Source organism: Podarcis erhardii, assembly GCF_964252035.2.
Source record: "Podarcis erhardii genome assembly, chromosome: 11".
Taxonomy (NCBI): domain Eukaryota; kingdom Metazoa; phylum Chordata; class Lepidosauria; order Squamata; family Lacertidae; genus Podarcis; species Podarcis erhardii.
The window spans coordinates 16,283,877-16,298,906 of record NC_138501.1 but is presented as its reverse complement, the minus strand read 5'-3'; the positions used below and the strand labels follow the sequence as shown (position 1 = coordinate 16,298,906).

Here is a 15,030-nt window from a genome sequence, read left to right as displayed (position 1 = left end):
TTTGTGTAAGATAGTCTTAATTATTCTCCAGTTGAAATGTGAGATGGTTCTTCGAACAAAAGTGTGTTGAAATGACTGTTTCATTTCATTTTCCCAGATGGAATACCTCAGGTTTACTATTTTGGCCCTTGTGGCAAGTATAATGCTATGGTGCTGGAACTATTGGGACCTAGTTTGGAAGATTTATTTGACTTGTGTGATAGGACTTTTTCTCTAAAAACTGTTCTTATGATAGCCATACAGTTGGTGAGTATACTTCTATTTTCTTTTTTAAATAATGGTCCATTCAGTATTAGCTGGATATTCTTTGAGCAGAAAGAATGTGTCACCTGGTTGCTTAAAACTTTTTAGGGTTGTTTTCCACTGTATTTCAATCTGAACGGTACTGTTAGATGTCATGAAGACAAAGGGTTGGCTATGGAGGTCCTATGAGCAGAGTTCTAGTCATTGAAAGGAGGGCAGATGATTCACACAGATTCCACTAAAAACCTGCTTCAAAGTGTTGGAAGAACCTCTGAAATATTGTGGAAGATAAATGGAGGGGGGAGGGGGAATCAGCAAATATTGCCTCCCATCCCTCTTTTGCTATAGACAACCTCTGCTTTTCACAAACTGCCCTTTTGTTTGTAGAGGGGCTACTCTGAATCCAAGCTACATCGTTATACTTAACTAAACACATTAATAAACAAACCATTACATTTAGATCTAGCATGAAATATAATTGAGGATGCTGTATGCTCACTGATGAAAAACATTTGAACGTAGAAAATCTGAACTTTGTGAATTGTATTGCTCTGTCTCTGTTATTCATGGAAAGGACCAAACAGCAATGCAACTGCTCCCCCCCCCCCGTGCAAACTATTCTTCCACAGGAGTCATCCTTGGACCTTATCCTGTCTGGGTTTCTGAGATTTCACTTGGGACTCTCTTCATATTTCAGGCTCATTTTAATTGTTGTACTACCTGGAAACTGATTTTCAGCATGCTATGTTCAGTACCAGTTTCTGCATTATGTAATTCAGGTGCAGATTTTTATAATATTTTGAGGTCTGTTCATTCAGCACCCATTTAATTTACAAGGCAGTGCTGGGGTTCTATTAAGCAGGTTTGAATTCTTATCACAAATCCATTTTCTTCACAATAAATTTTGCAGCCTTTTCCTAAAAATCAAGTTTCCTTTTTCTGTGAAGTGTTACACACTGTCATCTTGGCCATTTTTTCCTTAGGTGCATTAAAGTTTAAAAGTGGTTGCCTAATAATCTTAATGGACAGAATGCAAGCACTACTTAGTTTAACAAAGAGTAATTGAAACACACGCAGTGACTCAGCACTAAAAAGCAAACGTGTGTACTCCTGAAGAAGTGAACATTGCTGCTTTGCTTCTCAGATGTTTTGCTGCTGTGTTGTAGTTTGGCTTAACGTGTTATCAGAACATTGACTCATGGTTCAGGTCTCCCTAGGCAAACCATCAATCATAGATCATAGGGGAAAATTTTGTTACAGTTTGTAGCTTGTCTGGAGACAGCCTGGATGTAGATGATGTATTAAACCAAACCATGGCTTAAGTTCAGCATAGAGCAGCAGCAAAATGACTGGGAAGCAGCAAAGCGGCTTGGGAGTCCATGTGTTTTGTTGTTCGTGCTAGGCCACTTAGCTGCTCACTAGTCATAAAAGAGTGCCTGCTGTTGCAGCCTCAACCAAAGCTAGACGTTTCAATGAAAGAAGAGCTTCCATTTTTATTTTTAGACACATGAAGAAACAGGTTCTTTCAAGACAGAAAAGATATAGCAATTTTTTGTTTTTATTTGTTCTGCTACTATAGTTGTGTTAAAAAACAAACAAACTTTCTTTCATTCTGTTTCATAGATTTCTCGAATGGAATATGTTCATTCAAAGAACTTAATATACAGAGATGTAAAACCTGAAAACTTCTTAATAGGACGACCAGGAAACAAAACTCAACAAATTATTCATATTATAGATTTTGGTTTGGCAAAAGAATATATAGATCCAGAGACAAAGAAGCACATACCATACCGAGAACACAAAAGCCTTACAGGAACTGCTAGATACATGAGTATAAATACACATTTAGGAAAAGGTATGTATTTATTTTTAGAACACAAACTTAACCAATTCACTAGAATTCTGACCAGCTCTGTGCATATTAATCACTTTTGCAAACGACTTGTTTTTGTAGTTCAGATAGGCTTTATTTGTTTTATCGAAGGGTACTTGAGTGCATGTTGAGCATAAAAATACTTGCTTTTGTGTTTAAGTAGTGGACTTGAGCAGCTTTCGTATGAGGAAATGTTACAATGAATGGGGCTTTTCGTTTTAAATAAAATACAAGTAAGGTGGACTTAACTGTCCAGGGGTCCTTTACCTTTTTACCTTTACCTATAGAAATGTGTAAAATTGAGTGGAGAAGTAGAGATATTATTTTTCTTTCTTGCATCATATTAGAAACCAGAGTCAGGCAATCAACCTGAATGGTGGAAGATTCAGAAGAGGCAAAAAACGGAATTCTTCACACAGTGAATTCTTCACACAGTGCATATTGTTAAACTATGGAATTCACTGACATAAGACGCAGTGATAGCCACCTATTTGGATGGCTTTTAAAGGGGATTGATGGAGCACATAGATGGGCTATAGATGGCTGCTAGTCCAGTATGTCTCTAAATACTAGTTGCTGGGGTGCATAGTGAGTGCATTGTGCTCGTTTCTTGCTTGTGGGCTCTCCATTGGCTTCTGGTTGGCCACTGTGAGAACAGATACTGTACTACATGGGCCTTTGGACCATACCATCTGTACCTTTTCATTTTGAGTTATCTCTTTTTTTCTTTCCTATTCCAACCATGATGGCTGTGATTCATCATACAACTCAATGCTAATAGCAACTGTTTTGTAACTTTGTGACCAAGTTAGCTCACGCTACAAAATTCAAAACAGATACGGTAAATATAACAATAGAAATGAAACAATCAAAATAAACAAACCACTATCAGTGCTACATAAAAAGAAGCAGCAGTAAAGATCCAGTTAAGTAAAAGCCCTGGATAATTAGCGTGTCCAAGAATATAAGCTTGTGTGCCTCATAGAGCTCTGTGGAATGAGTTCCAAAAATGAAGGGCTACCACAGAAAAGTGTCTTATCCCCACTTGTCAATTGCCTAAACTGAGGGCAGGGACACCTACAGCAGGACCTTGGAAGATTTCAAGTGAACAGGCAGCCTCTCATGTGGTTAAATGTGTACCACTGTTTTAAAGGTTGTGCTCTGGAGGATGTGGCTTGCTTTTTATTCTTTTGTAGAAAGAGAATAAACCTCCAGGATCCCAACAACTCAAAAGTGTTTTAAGAACAGCAGATGGGGCTTTCTCTTTGACTTGATCTAGAATTTGTGTAAGACTGGAATCATGGCAGTTTCACAAGTGCTTTCAGAAGCCAGTGTATGTAGCTCTCTGCTTTTTCAGAAGGGAGAACAGTGTGTTGTGGGCACTTTTCATAACACAGCCATAAAACTGGGAGGAACTTAAAAGCTATTATTCATAGCTATTATTCTCCTCCCACTCCCTGGTCCCGAAAGGGTGCTGTGAGCAGTTTTGCATGCAGCCTTTGGAAACTCTCCACACTTCCCTAAAAGAAAAAAAGGTGGCGGGTGCAGGGGAAGAGAAGCACATGTTTCTGAAATCAATAGGCAGAGTTCATTTTTTGCATTCAGGAATATGGAGAGCTGGAATAGTGTGTCTTGGCTTTCTAGAACACAACTCTTGCAGGTTTAAGCCCCCAATATCTTGTTTGTTGCTATAACATGGCAACAACACAGTCCATTTTCAAAGCAGTTCTTTTTTACTTAAATATATAATTAAATTAGAGCAGTAGCAGTTAAATTTAGACTCCATATTTCCACACTTTTAAAGGCTTGAGAAGTAAAGAATAATTTGTTTTCTTACCAAGATTTTTTTTTACCTAAAATTATACTTGAGAAGTAGCTGTAGAACATAGCAAATATATTTTTGTAGCTGTGCATCTTGTATCATTCCTTTCTTATGAATAAGTTCAGAACTTGGAGTCTTAACATTTTAACTTTACTTTTCCAGAGCAAAGTAGAAGAGATGATTTGGAAGCTTTAGGTCATATGTTCATGTATTTTTTAAGAGGCAGTCTTCCATGGCAAGGCTTAAAGGTAGTGTGCCAATTATTTGAATTTTGTTTGCTCAAGTATTGTCATAGTTTCATAAAATATTTCTGAAGCAACTCAATATCTTTTAAAATTTAGGCAGATACACTGAAAGAACGGTATCAGAAAATTGGAGACACAAAGCGAGCAACCCCCATAGAAGTACTGTGTGAGAACTTTCCAGGTAATCATTTCTTCTGTAAAAGAACTGTCTGTATAGAGTTGACATTGCCAGATTTAAGTTGCTCACTAAATTAAGTTGCTACACCATGGTCGTATTTGTGATGTCAGTCGTGCATATTTTCTCTTGACTCTTACCATCACCATTTTGGTTTAATTAATGTTTAGCATATTGGTGAGGAAACAGGTTTCATTGTTTCTTGTGCTCCCCCACATTTTTCATTTGCCTGCTATGTAAGAGGAACTGTTTCGAATAGATTTTATGAAGCTGACCATGCAATTGGTGGCTGGTAGACATGTAGTGAATTCATGAGGGAGATCTCAGAAATCAACTATGCAGCTGCCAAAAGGGCTTTGATTGCTAAGAGTCCAATATCCCATATTGAGAATGATCTCACAATTGGCAAAATATTTGGCTATGAAACATCTTACAAAACTTGTGGTGTCTCCAAAGCTGATAACCTTAATAAACATCTGATAGGGTATTTTGGGAATGTACCTCCCTGAAAAGTTAATACCAGCCCTTTGAACTGTGCCTGGAAACAGACTGAAAGGAAGTGAAAATGACAAACCACTGGAACAATATGATCACATATTCCTGTCTTGGTCAACAGTCTTGTTGACTTACTTGGGACAAGCTTAGGTTTCTGGGCCATTTTCAAAGGCAACTCCCACATATAGTGCATTGTGTTTTGTTCAGTCAATTGCCAAAATTTAGTCCCCTTTTGTGCACTAAATTCCAGTTTGTAAAAATACTTTTCTGTATTTGAAAACTAAATTAAGGATTAGAGTAGCAGGTCTCTGTTTTTACTGATATTTAAAATTATTTGTTTATTCATGTAGAGGAAATGGCTACATATCTTCGTTATGTGAGAAGACTAGATTTTTTTGAAAAACCAGACTATGACTACTTAAGAAAGCTCTTTACAGACTTGTTTGATCGGAAGGGCTATATGTTTGATTATGAATATGACTGGATTGGTAAGCAGCTGGTAAGTGTACAGTTTAACAAGTACTCTTCTAATGTCCCTGAAACTCATGACAGAATATCTGCTAGCATATAAGCTACTTTTCTGCAATATAGCAAATACATAGAAGAGACTCCATTGTATCCTCTATTACCTTAATTTTTTTTCTGAAGCCGTAGGCAGATATTTCATAGGACCTTTCTCTCTCTGAAAAGAATACTTGGGTTATATTTGTCTTGTATTTTGAGTGTGTAGAGGACACTATTTACTCTGTAAGCAGGACTTTAGCAGTAGAAACTGCAAAAGCTATATCCTGTTTCACATTCCTTTGTATATATCTACCGCTCTGTTATGTTTGGTTGGTCTAATCAAAGGAGCCTAATGAGGTCTTGTTTACAGAAACTAGCTCTGAAATCCATGTTCTTTAAGTTTGACAGTATGGTAGCCTATAAAACACGTATGTTTAATCATATCAGGGCAGCTTGTTTGTTCTCATAAGCTACAGTGTTCACAATATGTTAAATCCACAAAATTCAGATAGGGTTAAATGGCAAGTGTAACTTGCTAGTTGTTAGATGCCTCTTGCTACACTTGCTACATTTTCTGATGTAGGACATTAACTGAAGCAACTATCAAGATAGCCTGCATTTAGCCTTCCAGTAAAATGTTGTGTTTTACTTCCTGGTAATAAGTTTAAACTGTGTAATGGAAGTGTACATCTGATGTTTTGAAAACCTGCTCTAGTTGAACTGCCCCCCTTCTCCCGCTCCTTGCCATCTTCCATTAATTGCCCTGTGGGAACGATTCCAGAGAAGAGAAAAAGACATCAGTAGCTTTTTCTGTTCCAGCTGGACTGTCCGTTTCCCCCCACTTCTCAGCTGCCCCATGGGGTAAAACCTTGAGATATGCTGAGGTTGCTTGTTGTGCCCCCCTCTTCTCCAAGTGTGCATTTCTGCTGTTTGTGTAAGTTGGCTTGGAAGGATATGTGTCCTGAAAGGGTAAAAAAAAGGATACTTTAACCTCACGTTAGTCTTGCAGCTGGTTCCACAAAGTAACTAGCCTTCTTACTCACACATATTAATGTCATTAACTTACAAAACCTCTGTGTGATAGTAATTCTTTCTTACCAAAGGCTTCAAGGCTTGTGACTTACTTAATATCATGGAAACTTAAGATGCCCTTTCAGTCAGTTTTCCAAAATATATGCTGGTAACTTTGAAACCTACTATGTTATATTGCCAGTATTCAACATAATGTATTGTTTGTAGCCTACTCCAGTGGGTTCAATCCATTCGGATCCTGCAATATCTTCCAACAGAGAAGCACATCCTCACAGAGATAAGATGCAACAGTCGAAAAATCAGGTATGCTGTCTGTCAACGTGTGCCATTTGTACTGTCATAGTTTTGCTTTAGTTCATGCTTCCAGTAAAACAGATCTTGTTTTCTTAGTACAGTATTTATTCATACAAGGCTTTTGATTCTTTAAATAAATATACTCTCTGTATGTTCAGTGCTTTATTATGTAGTTAGGTTTATGTGTCAGCATGAGGGAGGGAGAGAAAAAGGAAGTGTGAGAGAGACTTCCTGGATCAGTGGAGGCATATTGAAGAGCTGCTTCAAAGATAGTGCATATCGGATCATTATCCCTCCACACCAGCCTCTTTTTCAGATTGAATTTTCTTACCTGCTTTCACCATGGTTAATCATTACATCAGCGCTGACTTAAACTATTGCTATGGTTAACAAGGCTTCCTATTAAAATAGGATTTGAAGCCAGCATCAAACTCAGTTTTAAAATTTGATTTAGAGGGAACTTTGGTTAGTCCTCTGTGGTTACTGTTATTTGCCTGTGTAATGATAACCATGTTTTAAATCCAGGGGCGAGGAAAATTTTGCCTAGAGGGCCTGGAAGGAGGGCGCACATTGCCTTTCACCTGTCCCTGATCCATTTTTGTTGTTGAAGGTTGCTTTCTTGCCAGTCTCCAGAATGTAGCTTCTTGTTAAAAATGATACAAAGTCTTTAGACACAGCTTGAACTTCAGGTGTGAGCAAAGGTTTTGGAATGTCTAGATTTCCCTGTGCTCTCATTGCTAGCTATCTTTTCTTAGCAAGAGCTCTATAGAAGTCAAACATACAGATGGGGAATGGTTCTAGCTCAGGAATAATACTTGCTGCTTGTTGGTAAAAATTCTAATTGAGATTGGAGTTGCTGCCGTGACCAAAAGCATCCAAGTGTTGAGGTGTATAGTATAATTTTATAGCTGTTCCTGAAACAATTGGTTCAGTGTTTGCCCATAGTTCATGGAGTTCTCTAGAGTTCATGGGTGGGATTCAGCTAACAAACCCTGCTGGGGAAGCCCATGCTAGCTAACTCAGTGGGGCATCCACCTCCCCCTAAAGAAATCTTGGAACACTGCATGTGGGGAAGAGAGGGCAGATTGTTCCGTCAGGCAATCAGAAGTGCTTGCTCTGGTGGAGCAATCTGCTTAGCCTTACACTGAATTTGTCCCCACATATTTTGTATTTCTTGAAGTGGCTGTCATTTTTATTTGAATTATATTATTATCTTTACAACAAGGGCTGATTAAGAATACATATGCTATCAAATATTAACTGTAGCTCAAAGTTGCCAGTATTTTTTGAACCAAAGCTAGTGGTAGCAGCCTGGCCTGGTTACATCTATTCTATGATTTCCCTCAGCAGGACAGATAGTTTTTTTCCAAGCCTAAGGATAAAAGTAAACTGAGAGTAACTTGTGCCTATAAAATGAGTAGGTTTGTGCAGCCTGGCTCAAGACTCGGTGTACTTAATAGACTTGACACACAAGTAAAAATGTGGATCTGTCAAAATAATTTCATTTTATTCTTACATTTTGTATAGAAAAATTAAATGGTACATTAGCATAAACACCACCACATTAAGTTTCTCATGTTAACTTCTGCTTTAAACTTTGGATTAAACAGTTTTAGCAGGTTTAAATTTTAGCTTTCAAATATTCAATGTATCTATGACAATCTGTATTGTATTGAGTGTGCATGCTATGGAAGTACTGTAGATCTCTGTTTTTAAGAATGACTCATTCAAGTGAGCTTTTTAGAAAGCACAGTTTATCCTGCCCCAAATGTCCCCAAGTATTCCTATTCTGCATGGGGTTTCATGTTTGAAGTTTTTGTTGAACATTTTCAATTACTTACTTTTTGTATATATTAAAAAAACTTTAAACATGTGTCTTTCTGTATTCAAATACATATGTATGCATAATGCTACATGTGCATAGATGCCCTTGTGTTCCTGTGATTTTTTTATTTTAATGTAGAAAACAGCTGATTAGCCGCATGATGTGTTTAATATGTTCTGGGTTCTTATTCCTCCTCTTCCATGCATGCTTAATGCATTGTATAACTGGCAGTCGACAGACCACAGGGCAGCTTGGGACCCCCATCAGGCCAATCCCCATCACTTGAGAGCTCACCTAGCAGCTGACAGACATGGTGGCTCGGTACAGGTATTTTCTGTTATTTGCATGAATATTTCCACATCTTTATATCCTTGGACACACGCGCCATGTGTGTAGTTTTCTGCTGAAAATTCTACTTCATAACCAAGTTTGTAACCATGCTCCTTTTGTGATAATATCCATACTGAAAAAGATCACACAAAATTTGACTTCGTTTCTACAAATGCTTGTAGAAAAATACTCATCTGGATTTTTTTTTGGGGGGGGGAGTGTTTGGTATAGTTGACTGAGTTGACAGATGGAATGACACTCAGTGGTAGTGATAGAAATAACATTGGGGCCAAATGAATTTGGACTGTAGAATATCTGCAAAATATTGTACTACTGGAATGTACGTAAAGAAGCTTTATGCCACCAAGAATAAGTTTTGGTATAGTAGGCTATTATACATCTAATATGCTTGTGCAGATGTCCTTCCACCCCAAACAGATTATTAGTGCTGTTGGTTCTTTTAGTGGTGATTCTTGTTAAACAGCCAGGAAATGGGATGCCTGGCTGCTTCATTTTCCATTTCCTCATGTAACTGATATGTTAGTGCCACAAGAGCAAATGAACTCTTAAGTGGTATATGGGTGCTGCAGGAGTGACCTTTGTTATCTCAGGGTCTGGATGTAAGGTATTTCAGTGCTGAGGTTTGAACACATGTACCTCCTTCACATCTTCCACTTGGAAGGCTCTCACTGAATTGGAGTGTGTGTTCAAAAGTAGCTTGTGATTCTATACTCTGCTTGCTTTTTCTCATTGCAAGTGTATCTATCGCTCCATCATATCAGGGGGATTGAATTCGTATTAGTGGTATTGATGACAAAATTGAGCACTATTCTCACAGTAAATACAGAATGAGTATGCATAAAAGCTAATCATTGAAATTCGCTGACCCTTTTCAGTGGGCTTCCAATTCCTCATGAAAATTGAGTGGCAGACGGGAAGCTCTCTAAGATTCTGCTCTCCCTTTCCTCCATCTAAAATAAGGACCTGAGTAGCTCTTGCTTCCTTAATTGCAATCATATTGGTCCACTGGTTAATCTTGCTGTTCCCATAATCCTACCAACACTTGTATTTTGTTTCACTAATGCTTATACAAGGATAATTGAGGGTCTTCCTTTTTATTATTGAATGACACTGTGATAATTACAAATCACTGATACAGAAAGAAGGTACTTTCCTGACATATTTTTGTCCAGCCATAGTCACGATTAGCTAAAGCATGCTGTTGTCTCAAGTACTAGACAACAATAGAAGCAAAATGCTTTTCCCATACTGAGCGATTTTAATGGCTGTTGAGACAGAACTGGGATTCAATAGTTCACAGTGAGCAGGCAGAGACTATTTAAGAAAATTTTTGTCATTTAATCACAAAATCTCCAAGCAGTTTGCATAAAATATAAAATATGCATTAAAATGAATGATAAAAGCAGATGTTAAAAATTAGAGAGCCTGATTTTTTCCCCAGTATAAAATGAGCAGTTTTTAAAATACACATTATAAAACAAAACAACAGATTAAAATATTTGTTACATTTACATGTTTGGTAGACTTAGTTAAACAAAAATGGTTTCAGCAGTTGCTGAAAACATTAAAGTGTGGGTACCCTCCTAATGCCAATGGGCAGGGAGCTCCAAAGTGAATTATTATTTGCAAGTGCAAAATGAACATTATTTGGTGCTTGTAAAAGTGTCAGTTCTGGTCACTGAAATGGTCACCGGTCTGTTAACAGCAGCCATTGTGTCTGTAACCTCCAGACCATGCAAGATAGTTCAACTTGCTGCCCACTAGATGATGCAATGCAGGCTGTGAAATGTGACTTCTTTGCTGTTTGCACTGCCACATGGTATGCATGATTATGGGCGTTTGGTTGGCTTCATGGTGAGACTTGTACCTCTTGTGCTCTAGTCATCCAGCTTGCTTCAAATCCCATAGCTCTTCAGAATACCAAGGAGCCACTAGGGCTGCACAACGCCAGAGAAGAAGCTCAGAAGGAATAGTTTCCATCAGTCTCTAAGGATTGCCCATCCAAATGGATCCACTTCCCTTGCCAGGAGGGAATTGCAACTATCAGTCCAAAATACCTACTGTCATACCCAATACTATAATAATAATATCCCAAAGCTGGCTTGTTGAGAGGAAAGTTTGGTTTTTAAAAAACCCCCTGAATTGAACATCTGTGTAAAGAAAAGGGATGTCTGTTGTAATTTACAAGTGCACTCATGAGTATTTTTCTGATACTGGTAAACTGTCAGGCACTGCTGATCTTCATGAAGGACATTGTAAAACACCAAATGCCACCATTTATTTTTGCTGTTAATTTTGGTGAGAGCATTCTTACTTCTCACTCCTCACAGTAGTACAAATGAATCATTTTGACTTAGCATTTATATAGAGATCTCATTGCTTTTGTTCAGTAGAGTCTGTTAAGTGGTTCTCTGCTATAGTCATAGTGACAAAGGTGGGAACTAAGCTAGTGTTGTAATGGTGATTATAGGGAATGAGATGACTGCCACTGTCGTCTGACACCTCCATGACCTGCTTTAATGGAAAAGGAACAAATTGCAAGTTGCTAATCTTGAAGTTTCTGCAATATCTTGTGGCAGATCTTCCTATAAATGATTTGGGAATATAAATGTGTTATAAGCACTATTCTTCAATATATTTGTTTGGTCAGGATTTTGTGTGCTTGTGCAGTGAATTGGTGAGTTTTCCCATACATGCTTGGAGTCTTATAGCGGTTGATTATAGAAATTAGTCCAGTCATGGTGCCATGACTGATATGTGACTACATCAGAATCATTGAAATATGTAGGTGCAATGCAATAAGTCTAGGTTTAAGTTCTTATCGTGTTTTCAGTTCTAGCTGTCATGGACTTTTTTTTTATGGCAAGCTGGAATATAAATCTAGCAAATAATTAAAAACATCCCATTCACTCCTTAATCCATGTTGAATCACGATGGTTTGTATTTTTCAGGGCATCTCAAATTAGGTAGTAAATTACAAAAGGAGATGTCCTTGGATATGACTTATTGACATATTTTAAGTCTTGTTCTGTTGCTGTGAGCTTTGAAGAAGGTTCCTGAATGGCTTAGATGTTTCCAATTCCTGACTACAACTACCAGAAACTGCTACAGGATCCTTCTACAAAGCATACAAAGAATTAAGCCCATAAATTTAACATCTTGTTGGGCTTGCTGCTTATGTTTGCAAAAGCTCACCTTGTGAACTTCTTGGGTGTTCTTGGGTTCCTGGATAATAAATAAATTTACCTTCACACAAAATGAACCATTTTAGGTTTGAGCTTGGAGTATTTATCTTTCGTTATGTAACATTTGAAATGAGTGGTTGGGTTGGGTTTCCAAATAAAATGTTCATAGCCAAAATTGGAGTTTAAGGTTGTGAATAGCTATTATGAATCATAATATTGAAATAAAAATGTGCAACTTGTGGGAGATCTGAATTACAAGTTTTGTGTAAAGGAAGAAAAACTTTTAAGTAAACTAATTCAGTAGTGACACCTGAAACTTTAATCTTTACTACTTTCCAATAGCATGCAACCTATGTGCTTCTGGTTTAACTTCAGCACAGGAGAGGCTTGTGCCATTGACAGCTAAAAAATAGCCTATTCCAGCAAATAGAGTATAGCTATGCAGTTCTATCCTACTTGATTTCAGTAACCTTTTTATAGTGCTGTGTTTTTGCTTGTTCAACATGCTAACATTTAGGATCCTACATAAGAGGCTGTTAGCAAATCCATTCTTTATAATCTCCTTTGCAGCACAGATGAATCGGGCAGAGAGCATTGTTTACTGGCACAGCAGTACTGATTGCTGCTAGTGCTAAACAAACACAAGAGTTGGCATGAGAGGGTCAGGTTCCAGTACCAGAGCAATGAGATAGGTTGTCTCTTTGAACTATGAATGGGAACCTAGTGCTGCTTTCACTTCTAAACAACACACATCCCTTCTCCTACAACCTGAGGACCTGCCGTCATCACTAGCAGGTCAACCTTGTGTGGCAAAATGTTCTTTGTGTTCAGTCTTGTAAATGGGTGGACCGTATGTACTGTTGCCTCAAAAATAGTTTTATCGTGTTGGAAGATATTGGCCTACATTATTAACTTCGGCGGTTATAAAGCACCTGAAAGCATCTTAAAATGGAAAGCTTTAGCCTTGACCTTACGCATTCAAAATAGTTCACTGAACTCATTTACCTATCATTTTAGTAAGTACAGAATAGCAAAGCATCTGTTGGTAGTGATTAGGGTTTTTTGAAAGTCTCAAACATGTGGTTATGGTGCTTTGGGAAATCTGTCTTCAGTTTTATTCTGTCTATTTAGCTTCCATTAAAGCGAATGAATGATTCAAGTTGTGGAGAGAAATTTGTTGGTTGTCTAACACTATTTGACTTGTCAATGTGAGACATAAAAAAGAAAATTCTTCTGACTGTCCATTTTTCTCACTTGCTTTGATTTCTGGAAGAAACATACCGTTCATTGTTAGTGTTTCACCAGCTAGCCTCCTACATTCCTGTTTTACAAAAGTTTGCCTTAGTTCCTGAAAATGTCAGCTGAATAGCTCTGATGAATTGTCTCTTTCACAGTTCTTGTGTTGCAGTAACTTGAAACACTTATAAAAGGTCTTTTTAAAAATGGTTCTCTCTCCCCCCCAGCAAATTATCCAGACATCTTATTTATTGTGAGAGGCAGATTTCACTTGGGGTTTTTTCTAAATATTTTAGACATGCCTATAGGCTTTTCTTTTCTTGTATTTTCTTTCCTTGTGGGACGTGGGTGACGCTGTGGGTTAAACCACAGAGCCTAGGACTTGCCGATCAGAAGATTGGCGGTTCGAATCCCCGCGTCGGGGTGAGCTCCCATTGCTCGGTCCCTGTTCCTGCCAACCTAGCAGTTCAAAAGCACATCAAAGTGCAAGGAGATAAATAGGTACCGCTCCGGCGGGAAGGTAAACGGCGTTTGCGTGCGCTGCTCTGGTTCACCAGAAGCGGCTTAGTCATGCTGGCCACATGACCCAGAAGCTGTACGCCGGCTCCCTCGGCCAATAAAGCGTGATGAGCACCGCAACCCCAGAGTCGTCCGCGACTAGACCTAATGGTCAGGGGTCCCTTTACCTTTACTATAGGCTCCCAGTTTGCTGTTGCTTTAGGGCTGGTCCACAGACCAATCTTGGACCTGCCATTTCCCTATCCATCAACTAGGTGATGTCTAATGATGAGCTGGGTGGTGAGGTTCAGTCCTGTTGGGTACTGTTTCATGAAGAGCATTCCCTCAACAGAATGTGTTGGTGAAACAGACCCCTGTAGCCAGCAAGACTGAAAACTGGCTGATGCTTTGTGGTTTTTGTAAGGAACAAGTCAGGTTTATATCAATTTTATTTCTTGAAATACACCCCCCAAAGTTTTTTCCTGATCTTTGGTAGTACCATGAGGCATGTAGCAAGCAAAGCAGATGTTTGGATGTTATGGATGGGATTAACACAACGTTTCCTGCCAGTGGAAGCCCTGTGCAAAAGGACTTCTGCTTTCACAGTGGGGCCCATTGCTGCGCCCTAGAAATTGGCTATGGCGGGGTGGGAGAATGGCACACAGAAAGGGAGAGAGGAGATCATTCCATCTGGCATGTGAAATTCTTGCACACACAGGAAGTTGGTATAGTGTGATGTTTAATTCTGCTCTTTGGTAGAAATTGCACCGCTTGTTTATTAGGGTGAAAGTATACTCAGAAGCAGAAAAGGCTTGAAGAGTGTTTGGTATCATATTCATTATGTTTTTGTGGGCATGTACCTTCATTAAAATGGCCCCTCACAAGACATTCATAGGACAAGCCTTCATTCTCCCTTTTGTAGAATTTATTTTATTTATAAAAATAATTATATACTCTTATATTACAAAAGTATATCAGAGTAGTTTACAACAGTAAAAACAAGAATACATAAAAACACACAAAGTTTAAAACAAGTTAAAAAACAATAAAGTTCAGGAAAAAGACCAGGAAACCATTGCCTGCATAGGCCTGGCAGAATAGAAAAGTTTTCAGCTGGCATTTACAAGTTGCCACAGGAGGCGCCACTGAATGTTGCCAATGCTTGAAGTTAAAGCTATACTTCATAGTAATAGCTGTTGCAATTTACGGCAAATCCTTTATTGCTAAATATAGTAGTTCTTTACTTTTT

At 38.3% G+C, this 15,030-nt stretch overlaps 1 protein-coding gene across 7 annotated transcripts in view; it reads left to right on the top strand.

Annotated features, from left to right (window-relative positions):
- The window catches only part of CSNK1G3 (casein kinase 1 gamma 3), a 50,127-nt gene that overhangs the window by 23,543 nt on the left and 11,554 nt on the right, over window positions 1-15,030 (top strand). For 3 of the 7 annotated variants that reach the window (XM_081880526.1, XM_081880523.1, XM_081880524.1), the window contains exons 6-12: window positions 98-246; window positions 1,867-2,101; window positions 4,104-4,189; window positions 4,283-4,367; window positions 5,207-5,355; window positions 6,600-6,695; window positions 8,743-8,838. In XM_081880526.1, the coding sequence (XP_081736652.1) occupies window positions 98-246; window positions 1,867-2,101; window positions 4,104-4,189; window positions 4,283-4,367; window positions 5,207-5,355; window positions 6,600-6,695; window positions 8,743-8,838 (896 nt within the window). The remainder of the gene's footprint in view (window positions 1-97; window positions 247-1,866; window positions 2,102-4,103; window positions 4,190-4,282; window positions 4,368-5,206; window positions 5,356-6,599; window positions 6,696-8,742; window positions 8,839-15,030) is intronic. The other 4 variants (XM_081880527.1, XM_081880525.1, XM_081880529.1 and 1 more) reach the window with 2 other exon arrangements.